This window comes from Meleagris gallopavo, chromosome 12 (genome assembly GCF_905368555.1).
Source record: "Meleagris gallopavo chromosome 12, MGAL_WU_HG_1.1, whole genome shotgun sequence".
Classification (NCBI taxonomy): Eukaryota; Metazoa; Chordata; class Aves; order Galliformes; family Phasianidae; genus Meleagris; species Meleagris gallopavo.
The window spans coordinates 9814484-9842338 of record NC_139415.1 but is presented as its reverse complement, the minus strand read 5'-3'; the positions used below and the strand labels follow the sequence as shown (position 1 = coordinate 9842338).

General features: G+C 39.7%; 1 protein-coding gene across 2 annotated transcripts; it reads left to right on the top strand.

The window, feature by feature from the left end:
* SECISBP2L (SECIS binding protein 2 like) lies at positions 1–25411 on the top strand. Of its 2 annotated transcripts, none has more exons than XM_085234003.1 (18): positions 1–221; positions 8518–8696; positions 10033–10357; positions 10882–11017; positions 11441–11670; positions 11768–11792; positions 12521–12636; positions 12887–13018; positions 13383–13466; positions 14460–14627; positions 14773–14914; positions 15647–15816; positions 17029–17161; positions 17899–18061; positions 18758–18978; positions 19610–19764; positions 20243–20462; positions 20928–25411. In XM_085234003.1, exons 1-18 carry the CDS (start codon positions 204–206, stop codon positions 21599–21601), a joined length of 3291 nt encoding a protein of 1096 aa, XP_085090129.1. In that variant the 5' UTR covers positions 1–203; the 3' UTR covers positions 21602–25411. The 2 variants fall into 2 exon arrangements, with proteins under 2 accessions (XP_085090129.1, XP_085090128.1); XM_085234002.1 differs by having other exon boundaries at positions 12503–12636.
* Positions 25412–27855: the final 2444 nt, after the last annotated feature.

The following is a 27855-nucleotide window of genomic DNA, read 5'->3' as shown; positions in this document are numbered from 1 at the left end:
TCGCCCCGCCGCCGTCCCCCCTCCCCGCCCCTGGCCGTGGCGTAGCCGGGCTCGGTTTCCGTGATAGCTGCGCGCGGTGCCAGCGCCGCCCTGGGCGTGTGCGGGAGCGCGGCGATCCCGGTGCGGGGAGCGAGCGCCATGGAGGAGGCAACTGGGAGCCTCCGCCGCCCTTATTAGAGCCGCCGCCCAGCCCAGCTGGAGCCATGGACAAAGCCGACAAGGTGCGGGGGGCGGACTCGGCGCTGGGGAGCTGTAAACAACCGCGGTGGGAGGAGGTAGCGGCTACGCCCCGGCGCCGCGCTGAGGGGGGCAGCGGCGGGGGGGAGGGAGCGGCGGCTGCCCGCCGTCAGGCCCGGCCGGTGCCGTCCCGGGCTGCCGTGCGCGGGGACGGGGCGCGGCCCGCGGCCTGCGGAGACCGCCGGCGGCTGAGGGGGTGCGGGTCGAGAGGGGATGGCGGTCCCCTCTGGCGGAGCCCTCCGGCCGGCCCGGGGCTGGGAGCGGCTGTGGCGCGGCCCTTTGCCCTGCCGGCCCGGGGCTGGGTGCCGGCCTGCGGGAGACGTAGGGCTGTGCCCTCCTCAGCCTCTGGAGCCCGGGCTGGGTCTGCCCGCGTTAACTCGAGCGCTGTGGGACTCACCCTTTGGTGTTCGTGAGGGCCGTGCCCTCTATTTCGGCCTCTCCCTCAGGTTCCTATAGATAGACTCAGTTTCAAGGTTGTGGAATAATTGCGGTTGTGAGGGGTCGTTCGAGGCGGTGTGCTCACCAGAAGGGACTTGCAGAACTTTGCGATGTGTGCGACCTGGCACTTGTTGGAGTGATGGAAAAATGTGCAGGGCTTTGGCTGAAGTTTTTAGTGCAGGGGTGTTGCTGACAGGGAGAGATTTGGGCATATAGGGCGCTAATTCTGGAAATCACCTTTTTCTCTTCCCTGTAATAGTGAACTTGCTTTTCTCCAAGTAATTAGTTCTGTGTTACTCTTAACTATAAAAAAGGCTGTGCTGGAACACAAGTGTCAGTGTGATTGTTTACATGCATGCAATGAGAGCTTCCATGGTCAGGAGGCAGATCTGAATGATCCATCTGAAGTGAGTGCTGCCCTCCATTGTGGCCTCGTTGTAATTCTAAGCTCCAAGTTCACCAGAATGTTTTGGAAATTCTGATGTTGAATTCAGATGTTCCTTTTTTGTTACTTTGTGCCTTGTTATATCCAGGGATTTCTGGTAGTAGTGTGAGTCAAGTAAATAACATGAGCTTAGAATAGAGCGCTCTACAGATACAATACTTTCCATTTTGTTCTTGCTTCTAAAGAAGTATGTTATGGCTCTCAGTGTGTTGTCTTAATGATCTAAAATGTAGAAAACAATACTTTACTTAATTCATCTGTTGTACTTTTTTCCTTTCTGGCTCCACCATAACTAGGATTGTGGTAGAGTTGTGAAATGTTTGTTCCCTGTTGCTCGAACTCTTTCTTGCCCCGTTACTATAAGGTTTATACTCATATCACAATCAAATTGTTCTTTTTATTTGTTGGAAATAGTGATTCTCAGTTTTCATGAGCTATTACGGTGGAAGTGTTGGATCTCATGGTGTAGTTATCTTTACTGCAATACCTTAACTTGAGCTCTCTGAAGCAGGAACCATCATCTTGTTCATTCTGCTTGCAGCGTATCTATCTCTGTTAGTTCCTTGTCCACTAGTAAGGCTTCTAGACAGGCAAATTAATAGCTGTTAAGTTTCTAAAATGGCTCAACTGCCTTGTTGCTTTCTTCTCCTAATTATGCAGTAACAAGTTAAGAGATTCCTAAATGCTTTGAGTTTTTACCTTTAGTGCAGTGAGATATATTGTAATCTCCATAATCAGTGTAACTGCAGGGTAAGGTTGCATCAGTTTTGGGAGCTGTTCTATGATTTCTCCCATTTGGTCTACTTTCAGCACCTGTATTGTGTGACATCTGATAAATGAATATCAAAGCATGATAACAGTTTTTCTAATTCTCTTCTTCCCTTTCCCCCCAGATTACTCACCCAACCACAGTAAAGTAACTGTTCCTGATGATAGGAATAATTACTGTGGAATTAGAACATGGGTCGGTAGGAGTACCGTGCTATGGTAGAAATTAGTATTTCAAGAGTAAGGGAGGATTGCAGGCGCCTTTGGTGGGGAAAGTATTTGAACAGTTTTGGGTGCTGGATGAGTAAATCCAGATGAGACATCACGCACCAAAGCTATGTGGGCACCTGTACAAGTAAATAGCATCACTGTGCACTGCTCTTGACATTTGGACCTTCACTCTGGTGTGGCTTTGCTTGTTGTGATGTGCCCAGTGATCTTTTGGCAGCTAATGGAGAAGAAAACATTAAAAAAAACACTTCAAAATATTTTATAGTAGTATTTATTGCGATCTGAAGCCTGTTCCGTTTAGAAGTGGATGAATGGATGAGAAGTGGTTAAGTGTAGGCTTCCTCTGTGTGAAAGAAAATGCAGTATGTGACCTTCAGCAGTCTTTCTATTGAGCTGGTCATGGCAGAGAATCCACTTCTCCTCTGCAGGGTACTGCTGTGCCTTGTTTCTAAGTCCTAGGCACTTGTCTAGCCCTGTGATTAAGCGTTTGGTTCTTTAATGCGGTTGAGAAATTAGGTGAAGTTGCAAAATCAAGTACCTGTGTTTTGTATTGCTGTTGCTTAAATACTGCCCAGTGTGCTTGCCTCTGCTTTTCTCGACCATTCAACAGTTGGCCTGATAAAGAGCTTGCTGTGGTAGTTGATCTAGATCTATGTGTTCTTTATCCTATTTTATTTCCTTCTGTTTCTTTTTCATGGCAGACTCTTTAAGTGTCAGCAGACTGAAAAAGATCTGTTGTCCCAGGTTCTAGGTTTTGCACATTGCTTTCTCTTGAACCTTGAAAGTACAGAAGAATTTGGATTTCATTAGGGCATTTGTTTATTACAGAATGTGTTTTTGAATACATTTAAAGTATTAATGCTATGATACATGGAGGTCTTCTGAGCATTCTGATCACAAATGTTTCTCGTTGACTGTTTTGTGGTGGTGAGGAAGCAGGCAGGTGAGTGGTTTGCTCTGACACCTTCAGTGTGCAGACTGCACGGCACTCATACTCCCACTTCATGTTGATAGTGTGAATTCAGGAGCTGATGTGCACTGTCAAGTGCTGTAAGTACGATAAGTGAAGAGGATCCTATTTATAGCTTTTTATCTTTTGGACAAGCTTTGTGACTACAAATACTGCATTTGAGTTTTTCCCACTTTTTTTCTTAGAATATTCTGTTATTGAATGGTACAAAAGCAACTTGTTCTGTTCTGCCATTAGAATATTAGTTAATAATTTGTTGTTTCTGAATATAGGGTATTTTCTTTTGTGAAAGGAAAGAGAATTGTGTATGGGAGCTAAGGGAAAAGGGAAAGACCAATTCAGTAGTGTATTTGCTTAAAGTGTTGGATCAAAATTACTGTGTTTAAATAAGGCTGGATGGAATGGTGCGTGCTGTTAAACGGCGCTGCTGGTGTTTCCAGTCAGACTGCATATTTACCATTCCTGAAGCATCTGCCACTTAGAAGCAGCTAATTATAGAAACAATGACTTCCATATTGGTAAAGTTTATCTAAAATAGACGAAATGTCACCTGCTGTAGTACTACTGGATTTTGAGATCTAAAATTAAGAAACAGGGTTTTTAAAAGCAGTTATTTGAGCTATGCTTTTTATCTTATGTTTGTGATGAGACTTCTAGTTTCCAGACTTTGTGGCAGTAAAACAGCTGATTTTGTTCTAGCCCACTGAAATGCAGCATCTGTATCTATTTTCTCACCCTGTAAATGGTAAGATAGATACCAAGTGTTCTGCAGTAAGAGAGCAAGCTGACAGTGCTCCCATTTAATGCGGAGTGCTGAATGGCATTAAATACAATGAACAAAAAGTTTTCTAAGATTAAACATACAGTGCTATAACTATAGAACAAAGTTTACCAGTCTGTTCCTGCTTGTGTCATCCTCTGTCTTTGCAGCTGTTGATGACTACAGTAGCTTTTATATAGGAAACAAAGGATCTCTTCAATATATATGCTGTCTTGAAAGAGTTGTAATTGTTGGACCAAAATATGTAATGAGACAGTGCAAAGCATTTTGCAAATTAAAGCTAGGGGTATCTACAAAAGAGACTTCTGTGTGAGTCCTGGTTTCATTTGAAGGAATGTGTTTCTGTTGATAGGCAAGTGGCTGAAAATCTGAGGATTCTAAATATGAATTTAAGTCATGCTGAAACAAGTTTAGTTATCAAAGGTCAGTTTCGATAAAGCTTTGTTCAATTTCATGATGTAGAAGGTTGAATAAACATGAGCAAATTTCATGCCAGAGTAAAATTAGGTCTTGTGATGTTTGCTTTTGGATTGCCTGATCAAAACATACTTTTTTTTTAATATTAACTATGTAGGGCCCAGCTCCGTGTTTGATGTCAGTTGCAAAGTGCTGGTTTCTATTGGCTGCAGGGTAAATGGTCAGGAAGCAATCATAGCATTAAATAGTATCACAAGTGTTCTGTTGTAAGGATTACCAAAAGCTTGTTAGCGTTTGGCGTCTTTCTTGTCGGTACCTTTTGTTGCTCTTGGCTGCAGGTCAGCTCTGTGATCAGTCCTGCAGGGTTCTGTTCATCTGCACTTGTTGCTCTGTGCAGTGTGACTGCCATCTTTGAGGAATTGCTGCACTACACATCTCCGTGCTCTTTGGCTTGTCTGCTTAGGATTTGAAACAACATGCCACTTCAAAAAGGGGTCTTGTCTTTTATTCAGTGCTTGCAGGATTTTTGTAACACCTTATTAAGGCTGACATTGCCATTTTGCTAATATATGTATACGTAGTCTGCAGAATAAATGCAAAGTTAAAAAATAGTTGCTTCAGCAAGATGAAGGAAACATCTTAAAAATATTGATGTAATTGACAAGTCTACACGCACAGATTGTGCAAGAAAAGGGCTAATAGTGTAATGCATGTAAGAGTCTTCTGGACTGTTTGGATTACTTTAACACACTGTAGAAGTTCTGTAGACAAAAAAGGGTATTAACTTTCAAATGCACCCTTACCTGTTTGTGGCTACAGGATATTCTTTATCTTAGTACTATAAATAAGATCAATATAAGCTGTACAGAAAATATAGTAACCAATTGTCTATCATAGCAATAGTTAATCATTACCTGTATGAGAGAGAGGGCAACAGGGAAGGAAACATTGAAGTTATCCTTCTAATGCATGTATCTCAGTGTTTTATGGAAGGAGCAAAATAACTTTGTTTTGCTAGATTTGTTCACTTATGAAATACCCAAATCTTCCCCACCTGCCACCCTTGAAGAAATTTGAAAACAGAGAATTCTATATTTACTGGAAAGATATAAAGAAATCAAGTACACTTTATCAGAAGTATTTGGATGGAAAACTAAGGTAACTTTTTTAATTTTGCAGAAGCAGTTTGGATAATGTATTATCTTGAAAATATTACAGCTAGAATAATCAAGAATTCTGCAATCTCAGCATAATTTAAAGCCTCTGATCAAAACTATCAGTACCTTAACAGATAGGGTTGATCTTTGCCAATTGGCAAGCAATGCCTTTGCTGTGGCAGCGTTGCTGATGGAGTCATTCAGCTCCTGTGCTGATCACTTATCAAGTATTGTTAAAAGTGAAATGTGAAAGACTTCTCCCTTGTGAGAATAATAACGATGATACGATTTGTTATCACAAAGATCTCTCTTCACTAAGAGAGCTCTACAAGTGAATGGTTATTAAATACTAGTCATTTTCCTCGTATTTCCACATCAGTCTGCCAAAACAATGTAAGGAAAGAGCAGACTGGGAAGCTCCTTAAAATAATCTTGTACCACCTGCATCACAAATATCAGATGTTTTGACTGTTCTCCTAGTCGGTTCTCAAGTGGTTTGTAGTTGGTGTTCTGGCCAAAGTTCAGTCAGCGTGTAGCTGGAAAGCACTGACCAGCAGGTTAGGTGTAGCTGTCTGAGAGCTTTCTGTGCTTCCGTATTTCTGCAGAGCTCATCCTGCTTATGCTCTTGAATCTTCTGTGGATGAGACAGCCTTAGTGTGTTGCTTTTACACTTATGCAGCCTGGTTTTGTAGGCCAGCCCACAACTGAATTCTATTGCGAACAGTTCTGCAGGGCAATCTTTACATGTCATGGAAAAAATCTCTTCATTTTCAGAGTGTTGATCAGAGTGTTTCAGTCACTTACAACATGATCACTGTTTGAAAGCAGTTTTTCTATGTGTATATATATATTTAAAAAAAAAATAGTCCTGTGACGCTACGTTGAAGCAGGTGACTTGGGATTTCACAGCTGGGCATGTGAGTCACTGTGAGCTCAATGATAAGCCCAAGGCCTGAGAGGGAACCCTGGGTAGAGCAGGGCACTTCTGCACCTGGGAGTTGCCTCCTGGCTGTGCATATAAGTGAATTGGTATATACAGGAATTAGCTAATGGTGAAATTTGAACTAAAACTACATAAAATCTCATGGAAGAACTATAAATGAGCAATTTGACTATGAAAGGATAAAATAAACAGGCAGATGCAGGAATGGAACCAAACTTTTTCAACAGGTATTAAATGCATATTAAAAAGCAAGTCATTACAGTGGCTCTTACAGACTGTCTTTGTGGTTACGTAGCATTGGGTGTCAAATGGAGTTTAACAGAATTCAGTGAGCAGAATTCTTCTGAAATTAGCAGGGAATTCAGACATCACATGTTGCAATTAAGTTTTACATGTACATGTATGGAAAATATTTCAATATAATAAAAATGGTGCACCAAGTGCTGGTAGTTATGATGACTTAAGAGTAAGTTTAATACTTAAGTGAAGCCCTGGAGCATTTACTGTCCAAACTTCTTTCCACTTCTCTTTGTGACAACCAAGTAGTTAAGTAACTGCTGGGTTTCACCTCATTTGTTTGGTAAATTACAGTGCAACACAGGATCTTAGTCATTTTGTTAGTTATGATTTTCTACCTTTTACTGATTGATTAAACTTTCTTCTATTTAAGTGTCTTGACTTCGTTGCTCAAACAAATGTTTAAGCTGGGAGTCTTTCCTGTTCAGTCTGACGTGTTAAAACTGCCTGTTCATCAAGAAAAATAGCTTCCTTACTGACGTCGGACAGCTGCGGTTTCAAAATGCTGTTGGACTTTCCCCTTCCAGCTTCTCCCTACTTCCTCACCCCATGCTGATAAAGGAAGCACGTGATTTGCACGTGTGTTTCATTTCAAAAGTAAATTTTAAAACAAGTTATTATGTTGAGATCCTGAGCAGTAACAGAAATGTCTTTAGATGGATTGTGGGATTGACAAAGCAAAGATATGAACTGAAAATCGCAAGGTGGTTGTACCTATTTGTCGTGGTGTTTTCAGAAATGCTCTTTGCCTGATTTTGAGGGTGTTGAACAAATAGTGACAAGGATGTAAGATTGTCCACTGCACATCGAACCTTCAGGGTCCACCTCTTTTAAAACAAGAGCGTGTCCTCCTACAGATTGTGTGCGGCTTTTGGAATAGTTTCCTGGACAAAGGAAAGAAAAAGCTGTGGAGTCTTTGCCTGCTTTAGAAAGAAATGACTTGGTAACTAGTGTGAGACAAGGGAATTGAAGCTGAAAACTTTGGAAAATTAGATCACTTCTGGCTAAATGTGACTTCTGTTAGAATATGGAATTCCAGGTTATAGTGGATCTGCATCTCAGAGTAGGGCTTCTTTAACTGACTGAATGGAGCATTTGTCATTGTTGAAACATAGGATCCAGCTCATCTATTACCAGACCAAAGCCGTGGGTAAAAAAGCTATACAAGCTGTTAGGATGCCTTTGGGGCTGGGGGTGGTCTTTTTCCTTTGAGAGCACAGTTTAAAACTTATTTCTAAGCAGTCTTTAATTCTCTTATCATGACAAAATGTAATCATATTTCTAACACTTGAAAATATGTTAAAATTGTGCAGATGGTGTATCACAGAAGAAAACCCCACACACATTCCATCTATTTTAGCAGTAAACCTATGGTGGCTAAAAAATCTGTTCTATAATTGCCTGGGAACATGGTCAGTTTGGTAGTGCACACCAGGCATTACTACATCTTCCATATGTTGAATTCAATTATGCAAGCCTACACAACTGTGCTCCGCCTACAGTGCAAGTCTCTTTCTTTCTGTGTTCAGACTAGCATTTCCTCTGCAAGATCAGAACTTCAGTTCCTTTTAAATTAATTGGTGTTTGTACAGCACTTTGTAAAGGTTAATATAAATGCTAGATGTTGATTTGTTACAGCCTTTGTTGACTGGAAGGATCTAACAACCACTTACCAACTGTTCTCCACCTCTTTCAGTTGACTGCAGAAGGCTTGTAGCCTTGTCGCCCTTTTGCCTGCTGTTTGTGATGATTGCCACACAACTTTATGAATCTTTTAAGTTTTCCTAAATGATTTAATTCTGTATTTAATTGCAGTACTTTCTCTTTCCTCAGAATGTCAAGCTGTCAGCTGAAGTAGAACCATTTATTCCTCAAAAGAAGGGTCCAGAAACACTAATGATCCCAATGGCGCTTCCTAATGACAGCGGAGGAATTAATAGTGTGGAAGCAACTCCTATCCCCAGCTACCTGATCACTTGCTATCCATTTGTACAGGAAAATCAATCCAATAGGTAATACATGTGGTTGTGGTTTTAATGGAAGAAAAACTCTGTGAATGAGTTTGAAATTTTAAGTCAGTGACAACTGCTTGTATACTCCTTGTTAGCTGCATTTAATCTCCCCTTTGTTCATTAGTGAGGATGGAATGTTTTTCACTTGTTTGCTTCCTTTTGCTTTCCTCAGCTCTTTTCCTTTTACTTGCTGCATGGTTTTGATACAAATCTTTTGTCTGCTGCTTCCAAGGCAGTCAGGAGACTTGTGTTTGAATCTTCTGCTTCTGAAGCAAGGCTCCAGGTGTGCAACGAGTATCCTGCTATGAGGGAACACCTGACACTGTTGCACTCAGTGTAGCTGTATCCAGTTTCCTGAATAAGTGGTTATAATACATTGAGTTTAGGATCTCATCACTCTAGCCCAAAGGTTTTTCATTAAATACACAACTGTAGTGTTCTTTATTTTGTGCTCATTATGCAAATACACATGTATTTATTGATGTTGATAAATTTACTTAATGTTTGCTTAGGATAGCACTCTATAGTACTGCTGCATTTGCGTAAGTAAAAACAAAAAGAATCCTTTAGCAACTGCCCACAGCAAATCTGTAAAACTACCCTGGCTCTTCACGTGTCATTTGCTTTCTGTAGTATTTGGGCATTGTAGGGCATCTATGTAGATGGTCTCCTGGTTTCTTGAGGTGTGAAGAGGGAGACGGTAATTGGGCTTATAGCTTCCCTGGGAGTGGTCCTGTGGTATGCTGTATCTCAAATAAACACTGGAAGAAATACCGGCACTTCATTTCACTAGTAAACTTCTCAAATAGAGGCTGGCTTTTACAGGTGTTTCTTAAGGCCTGCATTTTCATAGGCATTTTGAGCAAGAATTAATTGACTTCTTCCTCTTATTCAGGGCCAAATATTCAGGTATTTTAAGCTAACAGGCATGTCACTGTCATCTTTCTGCTAGCTTACCTGTGGAAGTTTGCCTCTGAAGTTGCTTATTCTCTGAGATGCTGAAAAAATTTAATTTGTAGTTGGTTCCAAGAATTTCTCAAGAGAAATGCCCACCTCTAATTTCTAAATTTAACATTAGAAATAAGTTTGCACATGACAAGATAAACAAAACTATTTCTATATTTTTACTCTTTAATGTAATTGGAGATTTGAACATCATTTAATTGGAATCTTTAAGATTTAAGTTCAGTTACTAAAAACTAATGGTCTCTGAAATGGTTTTGTTTTTGTTTTTTTTTTTTTCCCCTAAGAGTGGTGGTTTTCTGATGTGCAGAATTTTCTTGACAGGGATAAACTTACTGAGCAATCTTTTTTCTTTCCTTCTGAATTTTTACAGACAGTTTCCATTATATAACAATGACATCAGATGGCAGCAACCCAACCCAAATCCTGCAGGACCGTACCTTGCTTATCCTATAATATCTGCTCAGCCACCTGTTTCTACAGAATACACGTACTATCAGCTGATGCCAGCACCCTGTGCTCAGGTCATGGGTTTCTATCATCCTTTTCCTCCTCCCTATTCAGCACCCTTTCAAACAGCAAATGCTGTGAGTACAGTTACTACAGAATGCACCGAGCGTCCCAACCCGTCAGGCCAGGTCTTTCCAATATCCACCCAGCGAAGCAGAAGCAGTAACAGGGGACCAATCATACCAAAAGTAAGCATGGCACAGTCTGTTTTATTTATAGTTTACTTTAGCCATAAAAAAAAAAGTACCTGCACAGAAACATGCTTCTCATTTGAGCAAGAGCAAGTATGGAAGTATATCAATGGAAGAGAAGGTGGGCAGAAAAGATGTTAACTGGAGTGTTGTGTAACAGTATGCAGAGATACTTTGGGGCTAAAATACGTGGTGAGCTTAAAATCTGTAAGTGTAGTATGGGGCAGAGTCCCACTGTCTCTGCTAGTTTGGTCTAGGTTGAATTATGTCCTGACAAAACAGAATATATTCATACTTTTACCTTTTGTTAAGGTGTGGAAGTAGCAAAAAAAAAAAGTTCATGCAGAAAATGTTTTGAAAAGGTTAATAAATCCAATGTATACAAATACTTTATGAATATTTCCTTTAACCCAGGTCTTTAAATATGTAGGGGAGCATTGGAACTTTGTTTAACTTGATTACAACTATGAAGTCAATTAGTATATGGCTTATATGTGTGCTTGGCTAATCTTTTAAAACAGCAGCAGCAGTTACAGATGCACATAAAAAATAAACGTCCTCCAGTGAAAAATGTAGCCACTCAGAAGGAGACAAGTTCATCAGGTCCTGAGAACAGATCAAAGATTGTTTTGTTGGTTGATGCATCACAGCAAACAGGTAATTTCTTGTTTGTTTTCGGGGGGAAGGGAGTACAAAATAACTAGAACTACATTTTGGCTACGATCTTTCTGAAACAGGTCCATCTTCTTTTAAGAGGTAGTTTCTGAGAGAGACCTCTGCAGATCAAGAAGATAATGAAGAAAGGCCGCTGGTATTTGCGGAAACCTTTTCAATCTGTCAGAGTACAGTGTTGCAATGATGTAGTATTCCTGCAGAGATGTTGCTATTGCCAGCAACACCTTTATCTTGTCAAGACAGTTGGATCTAGATATCTTTTTTTTTTTTTGAAAAAAAGCTGGTGTCATTAATATTAAAGGGAATTTTTTGTCATGTGCAAGGACTGTTTTTTCCTTTTGTTCTTATCATGTGGGCTTTTTGTGTCTTATTAACTAATTACTTTGTTAAATCTCTGTGTCGCAGACTTTCCTTCAGATATAGCAAACAAGTCACTTTCTGAGAGTGCCTCTACGATGCTTTGGAAGTCAAAAGGCAGACGCAGAAGAGCTTCTCACCCTGCTGCGGAGTCCTCTAGTGAGCAGGGTGCAAGTGAAGCAGACATTGACAGTGATAGTGGCTATTGTAGTCCTAAGCATGGCAATAACCAGGCTGCAGCTGTGACTTCAAGAAATGCGGATTCTTGTGCAATGAATGTATGTAAACATAACTGAGTAATTTAACTAACTAAATTTGTATCCTGCAGACCAAAAAAGAAGACTACTAAAACGATTTATTTTTTTTCCTTTTCAGGTTGTAGAGCCATCAATAAATACAAGTAAGCATTTTTGTAGTGAGCTGTGTACGTTTTATTTTTGCTTTGTCTTGTTGGGAATGGTCTGCTTCCAGGACTCTGCTGTAACTCATCAGACACTTTTGAAGACTTGTCTTTACTGTGATATCCATCATTCTCATCAATATTCCCTTGTTGATTTGTTGAATGGAAGTGTATAAGTAGCTATTACTAATAATTTATCAAAACCCCTCTCTTCAAAGGAGGAAAAAAATCCAGGGCTTGCAATGGAAGCATTCACACAAGGCTGTGCTTCTATCGTACTTCATTTTCATACTTCCTTACTCTTTTGGACTTCAGTTTGTATATAGATGGTAATTGCATTGCTCTTCATTGAGAATAAAGAACTCTTTTTGAGAAGAACTCATACTTTAAGGACATGAACAGATGTGATTAGTTCAGTAGTAGTGGATAATGCCAATGGCTGTTGTTTATGGCTGCACTGAAATTGCTGTGCATGTGCACTCAGTATTTCCTTTATCTGACTGCTTGCTGATAATGACAGTTTGAATATCTGTCATGTGACTCTTCCATAAAAGTGATTCAGGTAACTTCTGTAAATAGCTACAGAAATAAATGTTGTAAGGAGTTTAGAACTACACGAAGAACTGCATTGTATCAAATTGGAGTTCCTGGCTCTGGTTCCATGCATGTCACTATGATGTACTCTGTCATATCAATTCATTTTTTTATAGCTGGCGCTTTCCTTTCAGCTGGTGTAAGTTGGACTAACGTAAATTCCCAGGCAATTCAAAAAAAGCCTTGGATTGAAAAAACTCAGACATTTATTAGAGGTGGAAGACAAGCTGAGCAAAGAAATAGTTCACAGGTATGTTGTTAGTGGTTCTAAATTTAAGTATTCTCTTTCTTGTAATATGAAAACAAGGAATTTTAGAATAGATTTGATGCTATCTGTAGAATGCTTTTTTTAATGTTTAAAATAGTCAGCTTGCTAAGTATAATTCCTTGTAGACTATGCCTTCTTCATTGCCAGTTAACAAATATGAATGTCCTACATGCATACACACATCTTGAAAAGCTGAAATTGCATAATACCAACCCCATTTATTATTTTGTAGTCTGGTTTCAGATGCAGAGGCCACAGCACTTCTTCAGAAAGGAGACAGAATTTGCAGAAACGACATGAAAAGCCTCTAACTACGAGTCAATCAAGTAGAGCAGAGCAGAGTCCTGAGCCTCTCTATTTTGAGGTAGTGTTGTGTGAAAACTGTTAATGCATTAGTGAGATAAATGTAGAACATGTGATGTTATCAAAAGAGAGAAGCTGCGAAACTTTTTTTGGCCTGCAAATAAAAACTACTATTCTGAGACACTTTTCCTTTCTAAATATAGCAGAACTTATTTCAAGAGGTAATAAATAATTAAAAAAAAAAAATGCTTTTACGGATACAGAACTATTTTAACTTTGTCTGTCACTTTCTGCGTCAGTCTCAAGCACATCTAGTTTACATGGATCTTCAGCATTAAACTTGCTGTTGTCGTTTCAGCTATTTCAGTTGGTACTTTAATGTGACTTCTTGTTCTGTGCTCTTATTATTGTTTTTTACTATTTAGGATGAAGATGAGTTTCCAGAACTAAATAGTGACAGTGGCAACAGCAAAAGTAGTAACATCCAGCAGAAGATTTCACCCAAAGTAGTAAGTAATTCTTTTAAAACAAAAGCAAATCATTTTTAAATTAGCAGAAGTTGTTGTGAAACCAAATACTGTAATAATAATACAGATCCATTTTAAAAAGATACAAACTTATGTAATGTCGAAATTGTGATCTCCTTAGGATATTTGCATTGCTGGCTTTAGATGTGTAAAATATGTAAATTAAATGGAACGTAGAACCCATCTTAAAAAGACTGCTGGCTTCTTGTCTGTTAATGAGATTGTTAATGAGAGAGACTGTACAATATGTTTGAACACTTCACCATTTCATTGATTGTTTCTCATGAATTTCTTTGCTTTTCTGAAATTGTATGCTAAATCTTGAGTGAGTAGTATGTGCAAAAGGATTCCTGAGATTGATTTTTGAGGGTTATCTGGGTTTATTTGTATTAATACTTAGATTACATCCTAGCTATTCTTTGACTGGAGGGACTTGCATTGATGTGGAATGGTGATGGGACTGATGCTTTGATGTGGAATTGTTAAATCCACAAATACATTGTGGTTTCAGTTTCCTGAAGTAATCAGTTTGATTAGGTTCTTCTGAAAGGAAAATAAGCTAAACATCTGCATTGAGACTGTAGAAATAAGTGTTGCGGATGTGCTTTTTATGTGATCTATTTAAATGTTTTGTTTCACAACTGTGTAAACTACTTAACCTATTTGGCTGCTGTCCATGAAAAGCAAGTCCTGCATGAAATGTTTTGAGTGGGGGGAAAAAAATCACCTTCACTTAGCAGTCAGTCTGCAAAGTACCCTGAAGATAATTGGAAAAAATATAGTATTTTTCCTATCAAAAGTACTTAAGATTTATTAGTTTTCTTACCTTACTTGGGTGATCTAGATGTACTTAATTATTGGGTCTTACTTATGATTAAAATAATTACTCATTTGGCTTCTAGCGTGTTAATGCTTTCTGTGGCATTTAAGAGAAAGGTCTTTAATTGTGTTGTATGCACTGTTTTAATGTTCCAGTTAGATGACTTACCAGAGAATTCTCCAATCAATATAGTCCAGACTCCAATTCCCATTACAACTTCTGTACCAAAGCGTGCAAAAAGTCAGAAGAAGAAGGCCTTGGCAGCAGCACTCGCAACAGCTCAGGAGTATTCGGAGATAAGCATGGAACAGAAAAAACTCCAGGTATGTAGTTTTCTGCCCTTCTCCCCTGCATGCAGTTGATAGGAGTATCTTTTAGCACCTGCCTCCTTCTGTAAAAGCAAGAATCTCTTTTCAAAGACAGTTTTGCAGGTGCTGTTTATTTCAGCATGTGATGTTCATCCTACAGGAGGCTTTATCAAAAGCTGCTGGAAAGAAGAGCAAGACTCCTGTTCAGTTAGATCTAGGGGACATGTTAGCAGCTCTTGAAAAGCAGCAGCAAGCAATGAAAGCTCGTCAGATCACCAACACCAGACCTCTTTCATACACAGGTATTTCTATCACTAAATGCATTTTATAAGTTAAAAATGTGATTGTTCTCTTAAGTATGCTTTTCCTGTCAATACTTAACACAAAAATAGCTTTTTCTCAGCTTGCTGCTGAGCACAGAACTGACATTTTTCAGTCATCTATTATAACCCCTGAATCTCATTCCTGAGCAATAGTAGATATTCTAGAGTCCTCTGTTGTGCACAGTTACCATGTGTGTTGCTTCATTTACCTGCTTTGAGTTTCATCTGCGTTCAAACATTAATTAAAGTTGGTGAAGTTATATCGAACAGCTCAACAAAGGATGGTTGACGTTTTCATTTGAGACTATATTTATTGTATTCTGTGAGAAACAGAAGATACTTAATTTCATACTGCACTCTCATCTGTTTTATCCTTCAGCTAAGTCTCTGACAGCAGAAGGATAAATAGTTGCAATTTATCTTACTATTGTGATGTTACATGTAGTCATTTGAGAGATCCATTATCAGTGTTATCAAGTAGTTATTTTCCTGGAATCCGTAACTTCCGAAAGCATGAGGCTGAACTAAAGAAAGCTTAAAACCATCTGGAAGTGACAATATCAAATGATGTAATTTTCCTGTCATTATGAACTGCTTTTTTCCAAGGAAGGAAAATGTACTTTTAAGAATTCATCGGTGGAAACTCTGAAAGCAATGTTGAACAAAAGCTGACATGTCTTCTAGAGAAACTAACATCTTTCTCATTTTTAGTTGGCAGTGCTGCTCCCTTTCATACCAAAGAGTCTGCCAACAGAAAGTCTTTAACAAAGGGGCAGCCATCTATGGGTTGCCTTAATCCTTTGGATTCAACTGCTCCAAAAGTGAAAAGAGGAAAAGAGAGAGAGATTTCGAAATTGAAACGCCCTACAGCACTTAAAAAGGTAAATGATCAACCATAGTGTGTTCTGATTCACATCTGCACTCAAAGTAAGAACTGTTATTTTCTTACCCAAGAACTAGTGATCGTAACAGTAGGGTAAGGAATCATGACCTTTTCTCTCTGTTTCTAGTAACACTGATACCTTGTCTTAGGCATGTAATACATTAGTACATAACTTTTCTAGCTCTGGAGCTAGTTGAGGTATGCAAACTTATCTCAATAGGGATTTCAAGGATTTTTTTTAACTATAAGCATTATAACATATGGAAACACTTGCATACTTTCTGTGTTGCAGAATCCTACATTGTAGTGTACTATGCAGAGCTAAATTTCCCTACCCTGTTACTGTTATTTTTTTTAACAGTGGGTATCTAACTTGAAGCAAAACATGTTTTTTTGAGTGAATGTGGAACTAATTGCTTTTTTATGTACGTGTGCATGCAGGGAGAATGAAGTATATGCTGAAATTAAAAGATAAAATACAAAAACTAGCCCTGAAATAAAAAATAAGGAAAAAAAAAAATAAAGAATAGGAAATGATAAAGACCTGTAGCAGAGCAAGCAACTTTTTCAAGACCACCGTATAACATGAGTAGTTAGAATCTGATAAAGCTGTGTTGTACAAAGGTTGGCTGTGGCTGAGTTGGGTTTCTGTTTCTTTTCTTCTCTGATCTTTTTCTTCCTCTTCTCTCCTGACTTAGCTGTGAACTTCAAACTCAAGTAAATAACAGACACCTGTCCAGAAATGTTCTTAAGCATCTGTTATTAAGGCCTTTGTCTTATTTGTCGTAAGCACCACAGATATACTGCCATTATTATCTTTGCACTTCTTTATTTAAAAGAGAGGATTCTGTCTGTTATAGTGGTGCTTCTTAAAGACATTTCTTACTCTTGCATAAGATGTCTCTATGAAAAATGGGATTAGGAGTTCTTAGTATCACATACCCAGAAAGAAGCTGTACAAGTATTTAACAATAAAAATTGTTGAACGCACTGCTTATGTGAAGTATGAGAGTATGGAGTATACAGTCTGTAAAATGCTAGAATAAAATACTGTTTGTGATCCATGAGAGGACTTAAATGATTTCATGTTTATTTATCCTGGTATGAATAGGAAAGTTGAAACACATTGATTATTTTGTGCTCTGGTCAGTCAAATGGCTGTTTTTCTTTAAAGGTCATCACTTCTAGATGTTGTTGGTTTTGTTCCTAGATCATTTTGAAAGAGAGAGAAGAGAAGAAAGGCCGATTATCAGTAGATCATAGCATTTTGGGATCTGATGAGCAGAAAGAAGTTCATATAAGCCTGCCTACTGATCAGTCTCAGGAGCTGGCCTCTCAAGAAGGTCAGTCTCTCTTCCTTCCGCTCCTGCTTTCCCTCCCTGCACCATGACTAACCTACTGCATGTTCTCTTTTTATGCAATGCAGTCTATTGGTGATCTCTTGTAATTGTTTTCTAGCATTATGAAATACTAGAAGCTAGATCTCTTTTTTTCCTGAGATGTCTTATCTCTTCCTCAGTTGTGGAAAACTCAGTGCGGTGTGTGTTCTAGGCCTCCATGCAATCCTCACTCATTTAGCTAGAGTGGATATTTGAAACCTGTGGGATTAATTAGCATTGTTAATAAATGGATGTATGTTTATTACATTGTTCTAGGTTTTATTTGCAAACTAGAAGTAAGCCAGGTGTGGAAGTTAAAAAAAAAAAATATATATATATATATATTTTTTTATATATAGTTTTATAATGTACAGAAAACATTTGTCAATAAACTGCAGTATCTGGACTGTCAGTTTGCAGCAATAGTTGTAAGCAGCTGAAATGCTCTGAAGATTTTCTATGTTCTTGATGTGAGGAGATTTTTGGTGATGGGAGGGTGTCTACCAAGACTCCAGTGTACTGCTTCAGAATTGGTGCTGAGTGTGCTTATGTCACACTGCCTCATTTCAATTGCTCTTCCGGGAAAAATATTGTTTACTGTTTTCAGAGTATAATTTGGAGAGTGTGAGAGAGGCACATACAAATTGTAATGCTGTTTCTTTTACATGAAAATGTCTTTGTATTTCAAATCTGTCTTTCAGAAACGGGGCTAAGTATGCCCAGTGATACTTCACTCTCACCAGCAAGTCAGAATTCTCCATACTGCATGACCCCGGTGTCCCAAGGCTCACCTGCTAGTTCTGGGATAGGTAGTCCAATGGCATCTTCTGCAATAACCAAAATTCATAGCAAGAGATTCAGAGAGTAAGAGCTCTGCATTATTGAATTCAAGTTTTGCACTTTAGGTCCCCTTCATTTTTAAATGTGGATAGATTTAGTGAATGAACATAAACTAGTCTTTAATCAGTACAAGCCTGTGCAAGTATTTTCTTGCTACTTTGTTTTCCTGTAGATGGATACCTACATATGTATTTTGGTGTATGTAAATGTATACATGCTCGTGTGGATGTGTACTGTGTATGTATACACATACATGGATTTTCTTTGGAACAAAAACTAGATGAAAGTAATCTTAAAATTTTTTTAAAGGAGGGCTGGGTATGCTTTATGGATAGAAAAGAGGAGCAATATTTACGAATGTTGAAAATACTGTAATATTTGTTCTTCCTATGTTATTTACTAATTTCGTATTTATTTTTAAGATCATTAAATTAAGGAAGAGAGTAATTGTTTGTGGCACCTCCTGGAGCTTTTCTATGCACTTTTAAATAATCCTCTTGCTGATTTACTAGAGAAAATAACTATTTTTCAAGGTATTTCTTAAACTTTGCATATGCAGTCTTTTTTTTTTTTTTTTTTCCAGTCCCTTTTAACAACTTCAAATAGCTTCTTTTATTTTTGTCTTCAAATATCTTGAAGTGATACAGTTCTTTAGTAAAAAAGACTCAGTGGAAACTGAGTATGTGCTGTGCTAATATTTGATGTCTTCTGAATTGACAGATACTGTAACCAAGTTCTGAGTAAAGAAATTGATGAATGTGTGACTCTGTTATTGCAAGAGCTTGTCAGCTTCCAGGAACGAATTTATCAAAAAGATCCCATGAGAGCTAAAGCAAGGAGAAGGCTTGTGATGGGATTGCGTGAGGTTACTAAGCATATGAAGCTGAACAAGATCAAGTGTGTAATTATATCTCCCAACTGTGAAAAAATCCAGTCAAAAGGTATAAATTATAGAAACAAGTGGTGCCTCTAATTCATTTTGCTTACTGTTTTCTTGTGTCACTGTGTAGCACTGATTAGCAAGGTTAGTACTGCTTTTCAGTTGCTGTGCTGTGATGTAACACTTTAGAATCTGTGTAATTGCCAGTCTATATTTATTTCATTCTCTTAATCTTCTGTTCTGGAAATAAACTTCTCCATAGGGAGTAAAATAGCTGAAGATGAGTGGATAATGTGTGCAGTAGACTTCAACTTGATTCCAGTGTGTCTGTTATATACTTGAAATTTTGAGCTCTGGGTCCTCTTAAGGAGGATTACTTAAGAGGAATGTGTACTGCTCTAAAGGAAATATTTTGGCCATCAAGATACTTTTGCCCCTACCAGAAATACAAATAGAAGCTTTCTGAGGTACCAGAAGAGCAAAGCTCTGTTCAGTAAGAGAGCTGTGACAACAGAAGCACCCCGATGTGTGCTCACTGGCTGCCCTCAGATTACAGCTTGTTATCCTGTTGTACACAGTTTATGATAGTGTTTCTCGAAGTTTTACTGGCTAATTTCAGTTAAAGTTGGATTACAGAACGTGTCACCATGCTGTGACTTTTGACTAGATCTTGTTAAATTTTTTTCTTCAAGGTGGATTGGATGAAGCTCTCTATAATGTAATAGCCATGGCACGGGAACAAGAAATTCCATTTGTCTTTGCTCTTGGACGTAAAGCTCTTGGTCGTTGTGTGAACAAGCTGGTTCCTGTTAGTGTAGTGGGTATCTTCAACTACTCAGGTGCTGAGGTGAGTAATTCACTTAGTATATGGCTGGAGTGAACAGTTACGTTCCGTATAGTTGAGAATTATTTTAGCACAAAGGGCAGCACATCTAACACGTTTGATAACGGCCTTGGCCTGATCTCTTAAGTTCTGTTCTTTTGAAATTTAGCTCTTTTTTTTCTTGTATCTGAAAGGCCAGTGTATTGAAATGCTTGTCCATGACACCTCTGTAACTTTCCTGTAGACTTAGAAGACCACATGAAATTCTCTGGAAGGCTTAAGGTTGTAAAGAATTTTCAAGTAAGGACATCTTAAAGCCTTATAAATGGGCAACGGTGTTTATATTTAATGCAGAGCTACTTCTTGGTTGAAGTAAAGGTGTTTGGTGTTAGTAGGCTTAAGCTTCATTATGTGGTATATTATTGATTAAAAGCAGAAAATTGATTTATTTGAAAAAGGGGAAAAAAGTAAACAAAAAAAACCACCTTGTCTTCATACTCAGGATTTATTTAATAAGCTGGTATCACTGACTGAAGAGGCCAGGAAAGCATACAGAGATATGGTTGCTGCAATGGAACAGGAACAGGCAGAAGAAGCCCTGAAGAATGTCAAGAAGGCACCCCATCACATGGGTCATTCTCGTAATCCCTCTGCAGCAAGTGCTATCTCATTCTGTAGTGTTATTTCTGAACCCATATCTGAAGTGAACGAAAAAGAATATGGTAAGTGTTGGGGGGGAAAAAAAAATACTTCTGTAACCAGAAGCTGGAGATTTCCAAATGCTACTTAAAGGAAAATGCAGCTAAAAATACAGCGTTTCTTCATCAGTAGTCTATAGCTGTCAGGGATAATACTAAAATTGATTCATTTTGTAAGTCACTTCTCCTGAGCAATACAGGAAATAATAACTAAGTTCCACTCTTCCTAAGTGTTACAATTAACTAACTTGTATTGGTGGAGGTAGATTTTTCAAGTATTACTGAACTTGCATAGAAAAGCTTAGTAGTAAGACTGTAGCAAACACAACTGATTTTCTGGTTAAAAATTTTATAGAAAATGTAGACTAATATTCAAATTGATTGCTCCCAATTGCTATTTAAATAATTCCAGAATGTTTGGAAGAAATAATTCTATTTAAAAATATATATTAATCTGTTCCCTACACAAATTTCTTTTGAAACTTGTAGAAACTAACTGGAGAAATATGGTAGAGACATCAGATGGGTTAGAAACCTCTGAAAACGAGAGAGAATCCTCATCCAAGACTGCAGTACCAGAAAAAGCTGGCAATGGTCAAATTGCAAAATCTACCCTTAATAAACAGCCACTCCTGGCTACAACCAGCACTACCTCAGCAACAAATCATGGAAAAGCCACACCAGGTGAGAAAGAAGAGGTGAAACCAGATGACAATCTGGAATGGGCCTCACAGCAGAGTACGGAGACAGGATCACTGGATGGCAGCTGCAGAGATATTCTGAATTCCTCCATGATCAGTACCACCAGTACTCTTGTACCAGGAATGCTGGAAGAGGAGGATGAGGAAGATGAAGAAGATGATGAGGATTATGCCCATGAACCAATTTCTGTAGAGGTTCAGCTTAATAGCAGAATTGAATCTTGGGTTTCGGAGACCCAGAGAACTATGGAGACTCTCCAGCTTGGGAAGACCCTTAGTGGTGCTGAAGAAGACAATGCAGAACAAAGCGAGGAGGAAGAAATAGAGACTTCTGAGCAGGTCGATCCAGCTGTTGATAGTGAGGAATGGACAAATGATAAGCATGCAAGTAACATTCAGCATAAGCCCACCATCTGCGGTTCTTTGAATAAGGAACATACAGATTCCATCTACATGCCGTAAAAATCAGCAGGAACTCAGGAACTTTTTAGAAATTATATTAAAACTAACTGTTGTAAAAGTTGCAGCCATTATTCCATATGCTTCATCTCAACATTTTGCACTGTTAAACATTTAATGCTTATTTAATTCACAATATTTTTGTAGCTGTCTGTTACCTGTTTGATATAAAAATGAGCTTAGGTTTTAATCACTATCTATTTCCAAGAATAGAAACTGTGTGGAAAATCTTTTGGTAAGTAATCACTTGACGTCTTGTAAAAGGAAACTTCTTACAACTGACCAATTTTAAGCAGAGTTCTTTTATGTGACCATTTAGCTCATTCTCAAAGAGATAACATGCATTTTAAGACTGACAATTTACCAGTGCTTCTCACTGGTGTTATGCCAGACGTGTCAGTGTATTTGGCTGTGATTTTTTTTTCTTTTTTCTAGTTCCGTCTAGAAATAGAAGCAGGATTTAGGTGTTTGTTTTCCAGGAGAAAAAAAAAAAAAAGCTGGAAAAAACCCATTTGTAATCTTTATGAAAAATAGAGAAAATGTATACGTGGTTCTTACGCTGACATAAATGCGAGTTCTTTGTTGGCTTTGGTGAAAGCATCGTTAACAAGCTGCTGATTAGATGAAATGATTATGATAAGCTATGCCAACTTTGGATTTCAGAAAAACTTTGAGCTAGAGGGATGTAACTACTGTATTTATTATTATTTTATTTACAAATTGGCAATATTGCATAAGAACAAGAAAGGAAAATTACCCATGCTCTCTGCAGTTGCTGTCTGACAAACCATAGAGTGGATCCCTATCCAGGGCTTTCAGTAAACTGATGATTTCCTTTTTCTCCTCTGACTTACCTCAGGAAAGCTGATTTTGCATATTGTAGTCTATGTAACATTACAAAAAGGAAGAATAATTATTTAACAGTGAGTGCAAATGATGCAGTGGCTCAATTTACTGATAAGTTCATCTGCATGCTTTGATCCTGGCCACCTTCTTGCTGAATTTGGGATGGATCTTCACAGTTTGTACTCCAAATGTGACCTCTTACTGCCTGTTCTCATTTGTGGTAGCCCTGGGAGTTGACCTCTAGAGTAGAAAAGAAAGTCGCTATCCCTGGAAAGGGGAAAGTGCTCTGCAGTCTGGGGAGGTGTTTCAGTGGCTCTGAGGTACAAGAAGGAAGCACCTCCCACCTTGAACCACACATTTGTAGAGATTTTCTGTGAAATTTGTTAACTGATGATGGCTCTATTTCAGATTGGAGTATGTTCAAACCTTGCATGCAAGCAGAGTTTTTCATCTTTGTCTTAAATTGGCAAGAGATGTACCGAAACTGCCGGCAGCAGGAGCTTCACCACAAGAGTAGCCAAAGAGTAACTCACGTGTATACACTTTAATTCCACTTCATTTTTCTTTATCACTTGTATCAAAATGCATTTAAAAAAAAACCCTCTGGATTAGCTGAAAGAAAAACACAATAGTTGGCTTAGTTGGGTGTTCTACACTCATTAACGTGGGACCAGCGCTTGTAGTAGTAGTAGTAGTGCTGGCATCTTGAGTTGCACTGGAAAAAAAAGACTCTGGGTTTAGAAATGGTCTGCCCCTGGGTTTTTGAATGCTAATGAGAATAATGGAATCTGTGTGTTATGTAAATAAAGCTTTGATAGATACTGGCATAGCAAATGCTATGTACATAAGCAGTGTAGAGAGCTGCTTGGACAACTGGCTGTTCTGTCGTGTTCTTAGTTCCTTAATGTAATCTTCCTAGATACTAGAACAGGCATTTTGTAGGAAAACAAAGACTGAGGATTGACGCCTCCTGAATGTTAAATTTCTCACTCTCTGTATGGCAGACTTCTGTCTGTATGTTTGCAAAGAGTTCTTGCTTTAGGAAATGATAGGTGTTTGAACTGCTGACAAGCAAAACTTGCCCTTGGATGTGTAAGCACGTCTCAGCATCAGCTGGGATTGGTGTATTCACTGAGGGCAAAACAGAACATCAGAAGAGAAAAAAAAGATGTTTGTAACTTTTCCATTTGTTTTTTCAGTGCCAGTGATTCAAATGACTTTTGATCTTGAAGTATTAGCATCAAATGCATCTTTTTGTATGTCTTTTTGAACTTGGACTGTCATTTTAAGATTTTTTGACATTTATATATATATTAAAAAAAAACCTTGTAATATTCAGCCCACTACTTAACTGCAATTTTGCTACAGATTTAATAGTTCTTGAAGGTGACATAGCACTTCTAATATCTCTTAACTTGCCAGCAAATAAGGAACTAGTCTCTTTCAGTGTGGCAGATCACCCTTGGAGGAGCGAACGGAAGGTGCAAAGGAAACTGGCCCTGGTGCTTCCTTTTTGATAAGCTGGGAATGAGCAATAATGGGGAATGAAACTGCAGTTCCTTTGGGAGTGATCCATTTGCATCTAAGTTTAGGGAAGTTCCTTACCACTTGAAGCACTTGAGGAGAGTATCTCACTGTGGTAACTTTGATTTTTATTACCACCAGAATGGGAAAAAAAGCATAAAAATGTTTTACAGTACCATGGCTTTTTTTTTTTAAGTAGCTGAATTTCTATTTGGTATACAAGTACACAGTTTATTATACAGGCTGTTATGGTTCCCAAGAGAAGGTGTTTCTGTAGTTATAGGTATATAGATATTTTTGTTGTGAAAATGATTATCCAGAAAATGAATCTACTTTTTTTAAGACGTTCTTTATAGAGATGACTTCACCACTTAATTTATCTGGTAAAATCAAAAGTAATGTATCTGTGGTAGGGGTAGGGATCTTTAAGGATGATAGAGATGGCTATGTATGCAACCTATTTATATAAATACTTCAAGTATCTCTTGACATGAAATGTGGGTTGCAAATATGCGAAAGGGAAAAATACTGAAGAGCTTTTGTCCTTAGTTGGGCCAAGTAAAAACAACAGAGGTTCAGGACCTGATCCTGTCAGCACGCACTGAAGAGCACTGCTGCCACTGGCTGAAGTCTGACATTTCTGCTCAGGCTGCGCGTGGATATTTGTACAATTGGAGCTGAGCAGTGACTGAGGGTATTGACCTGTGTGTTAAAAATTATAGAAAATGTTCAAAGATGCACTTGTTGGTATTCTTATGGTAAAAGTAAGAGGTGTCCTTATGCTCATTTGGGTGAGAGGGAGCTTACACAGTGTGGTTCTGTCTGGTTCTTTAACTTACATTTAATGACATTACCTTAAACACATTTGTAAAAAGTATTATTGTTTGAGAAGCTGCTGTTTGCTGAAACTGTCACTAAGTATTTTCTGTGAAGTTGTGCCAACTAATGGAACCACTGAATTGGTTTCAGTGTTAGCCATGTCAAGATGAGACGTGGCGATAAGTTGATGAAACAAAAACCAGCAGATGCAAGCCATAAAAATATGTAACAGAGGGCTCTGCCCCACCCTGCCTACGTAAGGAAATGTAAGAATGTTCAACCTCAAGCTTCCACTCCAATGAATGGTAACAGTGAAAATAGAAACCCAGTTGGCACAGCCCACCTTCTCAATGTTCAATAGTTCATATATTTTACTTTTAAATAGTCTAATTAGGAAAGCTGTTTAATCTTTAATGTCTTAAAAGATTTATGGTAATACTTAGGTTAAAGCAGTAGAAAAATTATGAAATACAATATGAAGGGGTTTGTTCCATTTCTTTTTTTGCTGTATGAAGGATAATTGTTCTGTCTACCGTACTTTTTGGAGTAATAACAGCTTTTTTGCACTATGTAAATACTAGTGGGGATTCTTCCATAACTAATAAAAATGATTGTAGAAATTGATGGCTTTGGGCAGTGTGTCTTTTTGCAACTGGGTTCTCCTGAGGTCAGGTTGGGGTGGTGAGCAGGAGCAGTGGCACCCAGCTCTGTGTGGTCTGTGAGCGGGGGATTTCCCACAGCACAGTGCTCAGTTCCGTTCTGTCACACAGCATCCTGTGCAATAACCAGAGAAATGTAATACAGAAGAAGCTGCCGTCCTGCAGAGATCATCAGGCTGACATAGGTCCAGGATATTGTGGTGAAAGTAACATTCTACTTAAGAGGAATTAACCGCAGTCACATACAACCCCCTCTATCACTTCCCGCAAATTAGGATTTCTTGCATTCTGAGAACTGGAGTCACCTTCCCTTTGCTCTCCATGTGCTCCATTACCTTGGGAAGCAGCAGGGCGTTGGAGCACCTTGCCCCTGTTCTGCAGTGACTCACTGGCACTGCTCATGCTTCCGCTACTAACGGTGTCATTAGCTGGTTTTGCAACTCCTACGGGTGAGAATATTTGTAGCAATTCAGAAAGGACACAGCTTCATCCTGTAATTTTGAGTTTTCTATTTCTGTGCCTTCGCCTCCTCTTTCAGTTCTGCTTCTGCAGTTGTCCTCTCTTGAAAGTGCTGCTGTGACAAACCTTAGACAGCAAGCTCTCAGAAGCGCTCCTCAAACCTGAGTTCTGCCTGCATTTCTCAACCTGAGACAGATTTTGGAAACCTGTGTAATTTGTACTGTGGAAATAACAAGGTTAATCACCATAAAGCCTTACAGATGTTTCCATCTCTGTCCCCATTTAAGAAATGTTCAGCAGCTTCTACTGATGGTTATTTTTAATGACACCACAGTGGGGATTACACTTTGCACTGCTGTGCATAGAGCAGAACAACCACTGCAAAAAATAATTGTCTGTCAGTGATGCACTGAAGGCCTTAGGTGCAAATGTGCTTGCAGCATGGCGGGTCCGTGCTGATGGGTCTTCATCAGTGATGACCTGACCCAAACCACACTGCATGCAGCCATCATTGCCCTTCATGTTGTGGGAATGGATCGGGGCATGGAGGGAGCTGCACTGCCCATGGTTTGCAATGTCAGCTCCAGCGTGGTTCTTTCAGCTGAAGCTGAGGGGTCACTGCCCCTTCACCATGAGGGCACGTAGAGGTGGTGAGGTGAAGCTGTGGGTAACAAGAAGCTGAGCCCATGGAGGAGTGCTGCTGATGGTGGAGGGATGGAGCACATTCACAGGAAAAGGCAATAAAACTGTTCCTGTGCCACAGCTTCCCTTTGGATTCACTATGGCAGTGCGGTGCCCAGCCTGGGGGTTCTGAGAGAGGCAGTGCAGGGTGGCTCAGTTGTGCGGCTGTGTTTGTTCCTTCCAAATGTGTGCCAGTGCATTGCCCTCTGGAAAAACACTTCTAAGCTACAAGAAGGAACTGATGTTCCCTGCATACTGGCGCGCAGCTACTGAGCCCCCTGATGCTATAAGAGCGTGATCATTTCCAACTTCCTTTCAAGCTGGCTGTAGTTCTGTGCTGCTGAAACCTGTTCGTAGGGAGGGGAATTCTGCAGGGATTGAGCTTGAGGCTTTTTTGGGCTCAGCTGAGCTTTGCCTTTGCTTCCCTTCTGCTGCAGGGCTGGAGCCAAGCCGTGGCTGCTGGCTGCAGGGCACCATGGGGCACACAGAAGCACACTGCAGGGCTGCCTGCAGCTTCTCACACTTGGCTGGAAGCAGTGCTGGGCTCTTTTCTGCCTGCAGCCATGCGTGTCAAGGGGGATGTGTGCAGTGTGAGCTCGGTGCACGTCTGCATGAATTAACGCTGCTGCTGCTATTTATATGGGGTGGGGGGAATCCTCCATTTGCTCCATATGTTCTGAGGGAGGCGCAGAGCTCTGCTGTGCAGGCCCGGTTCAGAAACAGCACCGAGCTGCTGCCTCCAAGCCCTGTGAGAGTGGGTGCGGGGCAGCACTGTTGGAGGGGGTCAGAAGGCTGCAGGCACCTGGAGGTCCTGAGCAATAAAGGCAGCCAGACCAAGCATGAGCAGCGCCCACGGGCTTCTTGTGGGCCTCACACAAGGCAGAGGCCTGGTTTCTGGAGGCTCACTTGTGCCGGTGCTTAAAGGCGCTTTGTTCTTGGGGCGGTTGGAGCTTGGATTCCCAGCATCTTCAGCAGAAATCTTGTCTGTAACCCTGAGAAAATTAGCTTTTTAATCGACAAAGGCATTTTTCTTTTGCCCTCCACCCCCTCCCTGGCTAATGTTTCTCAGACAATGCCGCTCTTTGCTGGTTCTGTTCTCATGCTTGTATGTGCATCCTACTGCCATAAGCAAAAAAGCTCCTTCCCGTGCCACGCCGCTGCCTGCAGCTGGGGCCCCGAGAGCTGTGCGGGGCTGCTGGTGCTGCGGCCGTGCCGCGCCTGGGCTACAGCTCTGGGGCTATTGGTGATGGACGGGTCGCCGTGTTATTC